Source organism: Ictalurus furcatus, chromosome 18 (assembly GCF_023375685.1).
Source record: "Ictalurus furcatus strain D&B chromosome 18, Billie_1.0, whole genome shotgun sequence".
Lineage (NCBI taxonomy): Eukaryota > Metazoa > Chordata > Actinopteri > Siluriformes > Ictaluridae > Ictalurus > Ictalurus furcatus.
This window is the reverse complement of record NC_071272.1, coordinates 19850737-19858928: the sequence shown is the minus strand read 5'-3', so window position 1 is coordinate 19858928 and position 8192 is coordinate 19850737. Positions and strand designations below refer to the sequence as shown.

Genomic DNA, 8192 nt, shown 5'->3' with positions numbered 1-8192 from the left:
AAGTTGGGATATGGGATATTTAGGACTAATGGTGATGTGACAAGTTGAAATAAGAAGGTGATGTGAAACAGGTGAGGCAATCATCTAATCATAATATACAAGGAGCCTCCAAAAAAGGCCTAGTCCTTCAAGAGCAAGGATGGGTCGAGGCTCGCCAAGCTGCCAACAGATGTGTTAACGAATAATCCAACACTATGAGAACAACATTCCCCAAAGACAAATCGGTAGGATTTTGAGCATTTCACCTTCTAAAGTGCACAATATAATAAAAAGATTCAAGGAATCCGGTCAAATCTCTGTGCATAAATGGCAAGGCCGAAAACAACTTCTGAATGCGTGTGATGCGAGTTGTGGATTGTTTTTTTTTTTTCTTCATACAGTGTATCAAGCACATCTATATATATATATATATATATATATATATATATATATATATATATATATATATATATATTTCAAAACTATACTACATGCATCTGGGGCTACAGGAGGTGATTCTATCACACGTTTCTTGATCCTGTTCTCAAGATTAGCTTTAGTATAAACGTGTTACTTTGAATTGGTCAGACTGTAGCCTATTTTAATGCCGTTTCATTAAGAAATGTTATTTGTATGGCATCACTTTGAAATATTATTATACATTTTTAATTGCTACTCGTGATGTTGACACAGAGTTTGATTGTGAGGTTGTTTTTTTCACGCAGATCTGGCAACCCTGCAGCCTTACAAACATCCAAGTATACAGTGTATAGTGCGTAATTTGAGACACAGCCGTCCCCCTTCAGTGATGTGAGCCAAACCACCTGCAGCTGAAACGGAGTATGAGAATGAGAAATGGAGAAGAATCGGACTGCTGGGGAAACATTTCTTCCCTGATATGGCTGGCGAGGTTTTAGTAATAGAGGCTCCCCAGGCGCTCTTTATCAGAAGTCTGCAAACGGGTGTGAAGGAGATAAGGCTGCAGACATATGTAGTAAGCCAGGATTCATTTGCTGACTCTATGGCCTCCTGTGACACATAGCCTTGCGTAATCTCTTGTAGTACACGTTCAGCTGAGAGCACATCAATGGGCTCTTTATCCCAAACACACACATTAGCCGCTTCACTAAATGCCAAACGATATCTCTGAGAAGTGCGGGGGAAATAAATATGAGGATAGGCCTACAGCTGATTTATGGTCATCTTCAGAGTAAGCAAGGTGCTGCTTTATTCTCTCAAACCATTTATCCCACCTGTAGCCTAATTAATACCACTATTTGCGCACGTGCATGGACACGACGCACAAAAATACGTGATAGACTGCATGGCACGAGTTGTTCTGTGGTTTGAAGAGACGCAAGGCACAGTAGTTATAGGCTATTTTTCGACTAATTAACCTCACGTCCAACAAGTATGTGATGGGAAAGTGAAGCTGACCCTGATGCGCATGGCCATCTGTAGCACCATGACGGCGCAGGCACTCAGCAGATGCTAGCGCCAGTCCCAGAGGTGTGTAAGCCATGTTCACATGTTCATCACACCTGGATCACGCTGATGCATCGCCGTCCCTGTTTTCTGATAAATCGTCCTGTCAAGGGTTTGTGCACATGCGCACTTAACGTTTGCACGCCTATAAATTCATGCTTCTTCATATATTTTTACGCCGGAGGCAATTTTCATCATTTATGCTATCTGGAGTTTTATGTTGAAAGCATTTACTGAAATGTTCACAGTAGGTATGAAGTAGCTATATATATATGTATATATATATATATATATATATATATATATATATATATATATATATATATATATATATATATAACATATATATATATGTGTGTGTGTGTGTGTGTGTGTGTGTGTGAGGTATTGTTTTAAGAAGACCTTTAAATGCCGTGTTACAGTAGGACAGTTTGATAGGACAAATCGTTAGACCTAATTTATCAAAACAGATATATTTCTCCCAAGATTAACCAGTTCCACCGTTCAGAAAACAGCATTAATAAAACAGATTGCACTCTACAAACTAATTAATAATATGCACTACGCATGGTAGGCTATGTGGTCTAACCTCTTGGTAGTCTACCCAATTTTTATGCCTACTATCCAGGAACTACATAGAATGCAATGCAAAATGGTCAGACTAATGTAGAAGTACATTATAGGAGTGAGGAGTGGAAGTGTAGAACCATCCACAGTTTCTAGTCAAGACTTCATCCTCCCTCAGGTATAGCGCACACAAGATTCATGTAGAGTCTAAAAGCCGTCATTTGTTCCAGGAATCCATTTAAGCCCGAGGATTCAACGTTAGCTGAGATTATAGCAAAGGTGTTAAGCAGAAATTGAAAAGTAGCATCTGATAGAATGACAAATAGAAACGCATCCAGACCCAAGTGAAAACGTTGACTCCACCAACTGCACGTGCATGGCTAATGCTATTTGAGTTATATAGAGCATGTTATTTCTGGCAGACTATTGTTTCATAATATATGATATAATCTCTCTCAATCTCTCTCTCTCTCTCTCTCTCTCTCTCTCTCTCTCTCTCTCTCTCTATATATATATATATATATATATATATATATATATATATATAATTTTATCTATTTTTTTCTTTCAAGGTCTAAATTAAAATATTTGCTGCAAAGAAATGCATAAAATAAAATATAGTATTTCCTTATTTACTATAATTCCCCACAAACACCAATGGCAGTAGTGATTATGTGATTATCTGAGGTTAAGCAGCGATGATATCTCCTCATCAGCACACTAACAGCATGTGCTCCAAATGAAACAGTCCCGATTCCAATGTTAATGAGCATGCTAATATAGATATTAGAGTTTGAAGCAATCAAAGATTAATTATCGCAGATAAGAGTTCATTAACTACTCACTCAAAGTCATTTGATACCTTATTGAAATCAGGTCATTGGCCTACACGTGTAGCCAAATAAGGACACTCATTCGAATTTGAACACTGTGGAGAAAATTATTGCATTCACACACCGTCAAATCATGATAACCAATAACTTAATAAACACTATACAAACTGGATATTCAATGCCCATATACTGTAGTGCTCATATCAAAGTAGAGAAAGAAACCAGAGAACACAGGTTTAAAGAAACATTCGGCATTAAACCAAATAAACCACTTCGAATACGCAAAATAACCAGATTCAAAAGCTGTAAACAGGTATCGCGACAAATATCGAGAATACCGTATATCCTTCTGCCAAGCTAAACTGTGCAATCTGTGAGTGTTTTAATTATATACCTGATTTTACACTACTGTGTAAAGAAATAGAAATTATGTTTTAAGTCATTTTGAGTCTGATGTAAGAAGTGACAGTTGGCATATATAGAAAATACTGCCCACAGAAATAAAATCTCACATTCAAACCCATAAATATTTAGGTTAAAAATTTAGGATTTGACGTAGGCCTATGTGTTTCCTCAGCACACTAAGTCGGAAACCTATACTAAACTAAAAAAAGACACTCTGGTATCTTGGCGTCCAGGTTATTAGTTAAGAAAACTGATATTTATTGAAATCAGTGACCTCATTTCAAATCAAACCCATCACTTACACTGACTATAAAGTAGCTCCGTGAGTTTTGACGGCTATTTAAAAAAAAAAATAATGATGAAAAATAGTGCAAAGAAATAGTTCAGCACTTTAAACATAAGATCATGTGACAGAGTGGAACTCTCTCAGGCTAAAACAATTGAACTTTCTTCTTGATAATTGTAACTAACATTGGTTCCGTTTAACCAAACGTTCTGCATCTCTTTCACTCGAATATCATAAATTAAATATTATTCTGTAGCCGAGAACAAAACGGTTGACTGGTTTCCAATTTTCGAAGAATACGCATATGTACTCATGAGGGACTGATGAGACACGCCGCTTATTCCGGCATAAACTTTCAAACATCTCACAACTCTCATTCTGTTACCTGTTATAGTCTAATGCAGCCCTGCATGTTGTTTCAGCACAGATCCCTGTGTGGCCTAATTACAAAAAAAATTACACATTCTAACTTCTACACGTCCCCTAGGGAGCTTTTTGTTGTTGTTGTTGTTTTGTTTATTTGTTTATTTGTTTTGTTTTTCAAAACTAAGATTTCAGATAGATGTCTGGATCTTTTCCTGATGTTTCTGAGAGTTACAATAGTTCAATTCACTCAAAGACTTTGCACAATGATTCCTATAGCGGCCGTATTTTTGATGATGATAATAATAGTGAATAATATAAACAGCTATTTGCTTATAAAAAGAAAATGTTAAATACAGGGCTCATAAATGTACGGTTTTGAATAGGTTATACGATCAGGTGTCGTGACTTTGGCTTATATATTCAGAAGTTTAAAGCATTTCCAGAAACTTATATGTAAATGTAATAATAATAATAATAATAATAATAATAATAATAATAATAATAATAATAATAATAATAATAATAATTGGGCATGTTATCAAATAAATCAAGGTTCATAATAATAATATTCACTTTTTTTTTTATTAAATAAAAGTGCAATATCACACGTATATGCAAAGCGCATTTCCCGCATCCAACACCGTTACAAACGTAAAATTTTATAAATTAAGTGTGAAAAGGGAAAAGGGAACATCCTATTATTGTGAGACGAACACTAGGGGATATTTTACAAATATAGTTTCACTGTTAAACCGTGTTGATTATTTACACTTAAAACTTAAGCAAACTTAAATTGCAAAACTGAACGTCAGGTGTTCTTGTCCCTGACGGCAGAAATAAAGCCTACATTGGTTTTTAAATAGAAATGCTATTTGGGAAGAACGAAAGAAAGAAAAAGAAAGAAAAACAAGTGTTAAAATGAAAATGAGATGCGCTTATTCCGGTGTGAGGATGCAAACAGAACATAATCGAGATTAGAAAAAAGAGCCTATTGCGTTTACTATACAAAAAGATATTTTACACATAAATATTCACAGTAATATAATTTCTATTCAATACAACTCACGCTGCTGTTTTACATAAAGGTCCGCTTGCAGTGTGTGATGCGCTCAGTTCCTCGGGCAGTGCATGAGATTTTTTTTGCATCCACTCACAGACATTTCACAACTGAATGAAAACACGCAGTCATTTTTCTGATTCTGCACTGGAGAGTCAACACAGCTCCTCCTGCGGGGAGATTTACGAGCTGTCGGTGTCCCCTCCGTGCATTATGAGCCCGGGGTTCGGTTTGTGTTTCTTCAGCAGCTGCGTGATTTTCTCGTCGTCCGAGTTTGGATCTAAAGGCTTGTTGTAATCGTCGTCGTCGTCTTCGTTTTCCGACGCGCCTTTCAGCCGCTCGGTCTCCGAGTCTTGTTTCTTCTTGGCCGAAGCCATCTCAGCTGCGTGCCGCTTCCGCCACTTCGTTCTCCGGTTTTGAAACCACACCTTAAATAAATTATACAAATATATATATACATTTTTTTAATTTTGCGAACCAAACAGATATGCCTGTATCGGTGCTGTATAATAGATGAAGCCTATACAACATGAAATAATGCATACGAGTTTAATATTGTCGATTACTAGTTATTACTAGATATATAGTTATTATAGTTGTTTATAACACTATAGTTGTTTATTTGAAATTAAATTAATTGCGTTCGTTAAACACCAGTAATTGTGTATGAGGCTTATTTATTCAAACTTATAAATATGTATGCAGATTCTGCCTGCTGGATTAATCTGATATCAATGAAAAATGTAAATAATAATAATAATAATAATAATAAATAAATAAATAAATAAATAAATAAATAAATAAAAAGAAATGAAAAGAATAAAAATTAAAAAAATTCCCTTAAATTTTCATTTTTACTTCAGTATTCGTTTCAAATTATTTTAAGCAAAAAAATAGCAAATATAAAAATATTATCACACACATAACCAGATAAATTAGTCAAAAACAATGGGCCTTATATTATTATTATTATTATTATTATTATTATTATTATTATTATTATTATTATTATTTTAGACCTATACCTATGTTAGGCAGAATCCCCAGTGCTGAATTAGCACTTATTGTGTTCATGAAAATAAGAGTTGATTCATCTCTGTAAGGTATTAATTCATCACTAGTGATCTAGCTGTGTATATGGACCAAAAATACCACTTTTCAACCCAACGATATAAAATACCCAATATTGTCCCTCCGGTGTTTTTAAACAGTGTGCCATTAGTTTCAGACATTCTTGCTGTGGGAGTTTGTATGTCTTACCTTCACTTGGCTCTCTGTCATGCCCAGGGAGTAGGCCAGACGCGCTCTCTCCGGTCCTGCTAAATACTTGGTCTGTTCAAAAGTCTTTTCCAGAGCGAAAATTTGCTGACCGGAAAACGTGGGTCTTGTGTGTTTCCTCTTCCCGTCCTTATCCAACAGCACCGAGTTCTGATCTAAAGAGAATAAATGGAACTGCAATTTAATTACGGCCACGTTTTCATCGCAAAAACATAAAAAGAACGTTCATAAATGAACCCTTTTAGTATGAAATGAACTCTTAACAGGATTCAGTTCAACACTGGTGCATACAGTATTTAAAGCCAATAGGATTTAAATGAACTGTAAGAGAGAGTTCAACACTGTAGGACTTGATGTGAATTTAACATTGGACTCTTTGCTTCGTAGCATTAAAATGACCACGTGCATAAAGTATTTCATCCCGACAAGACACTATAAAAAATGATCACATATGAACTAAATAAACAATGGGCTCAGTGGTGTCTAGGCTCAGAGACCCGTGAATTAAACATGTATATACATAGCAAATCCCTATTGTTCATTTAAATACAGTGTCCGGTTTTTTGTGTTAATTTAACACGAAATTTGTGCATGTGCATGCAAATATTTGTAAGGCTTCAATAAATTATAGGCTACAACTATAAATTATACAAGTACAAATTTAAAAAATAAAAAGAGAGAGAGAGAGAGAGAGAGAGAGAGAGAGAGAGTATACACTTACGAGGCGAACACGCAAATCTGGCATCTCTCCAGTGCGGGCTTTGCACCACTCCCGGCCAGAATATAGGGGTCCTGCCGGGAAGCTCGGCCAGAGGTTTGGGGTAGCGGGCCACGGCTACGGCAGCTGCGCTCGGGCTGAAGTAAAGCCCCGGAGGAGGAGGTGGACTCAGGCTGCTGAAGCGGGGCAGACCAGACAGCAGACCGGCTGGAGCGGAAGTTGCTCCAGAGGCGACCACCGACGGCCGACTGAGGATGTCGTTTATCCCATGTGGGGTGGCCGAGGCCAAGCACTGCTGGGATGCGAGAGTCGAGAGTCCAGCCGTTGACGTTTTGATCCCCGGGGAAGACACCGGGACCCCGCCCGGGTTGGGAGAGGTCGAGGTCGGGGAGGTAGACGACGCCGGGCCGGTAGACGGTAACGGGTAAGCCGGGTACAGAGGCGTCTTCATTTCGGTCATGCTGTGCAGAGCGGATAAAGGCGAGGTGTTGAGGAGGAAGGCTCCCTGACGAGGTCCGTCCATTTGCCCCACAGCTAACATAACCGAGCAACCACAGCTCAAAACGTCTCAAAATGTGCAATTACGCGGAGAGTTGTAAAAACTGTGATTTGTTCAAAAGAAAGAATAATTGAGGTTATTTACTGTGTGTAAAAGCGCCCACAGGTCAAAAAGAGCAGGATATTCTGCAAGAAAGCGCACGAAACTGTAAAACCGCGCATAAAAAGCATTGCATTAACAAAAAAAAAAAAAAAAAAGGCTTAGTGCTGAATTTTTTTTTTTTTTTTTCGCGTTTAAAATTCCGAATTAATCAAACTGCCGCGTTATAGCCATCTCCTCCCAGGCGAAATCCAGTCGCTGAGTTCAAAAACATTGCAAATGTTCAAGCTTTGGCATTCTCTTTGAATAAAGAGGAAGACACAGAGAGAGAGAGAGAGAGAGAGAGAGAGAGAGAGAGAGAGAGAGACGCGACAGCTATAGGCTGCTATTCAGTGTTGTTTTGAAATCTTCTATAAATAAAATGGCAGTCTTTCTTGGTAGTTCACATATGAAGACCTGGAAGATAATAAAACATTTTCATCGACCTGCTGTCCTTTTGCTGAAAAAGTCCAAACTTTGAGCGTGTCACTTGGAAAGTAGAAGGGCTCGTACCCCGCTGTGATTGGCTAAATCCGACAGTGACGTAATGACTGTCACAGACGGAAAAAAGTGCCGGACTG

General features: G+C 37.6%; 1 protein-coding gene across 1 annotated transcript; it reads right to left on the bottom strand.

Annotated features, from left to right (window-relative positions):
- Nucleotides 1-4541: 4541 nt before the first annotated feature.
- nkx6.1 (NK6 homeobox 1) lies at nt 4542-7705 on the bottom strand. The gene is made up of 3 exons (XM_053648261.1): nt 6978-7705; nt 6239-6411; nt 4542-5406 (listed from the first exon to the last, which is right to left on the bottom strand). Exons 1-3 carry the CDS (start codon nt 7513-7515, stop codon nt 5161-5163), a joined length of 957 nt encoding a protein of 318 aa, XP_053504236.1. The 5' UTR covers nt 7516-7705; the 3' UTR covers nt 4542-5160.
- Nucleotides 7706-8192: the final 487 nt, after the last annotated feature.

Bases quoted from the DNA above. Each gene is read 5' to 3' on its own strand.
- nkx6.1 (XM_053648261.1), bottom strand. From the start codon at position 7,515: ATGTTAGCTGTGGGGCAAATGGACGGACCTCGTCAGGGAGCCTTCCTC. The intron at 6,412-6,977 runs GTAAGTGTATAC...TATTCTCTTTAG, and splicing joins CAGATTTGCGTGTTCGCCTC to ATCAGAACTCGGTGCTGTTG. The intron at 5,407-6,238 runs GTAAGACATACA...AATTTATTTAAG, and splicing joins TGACAGAGAGCCAAGTGAAG to GTGTGGTTTCAAAACCGGAG.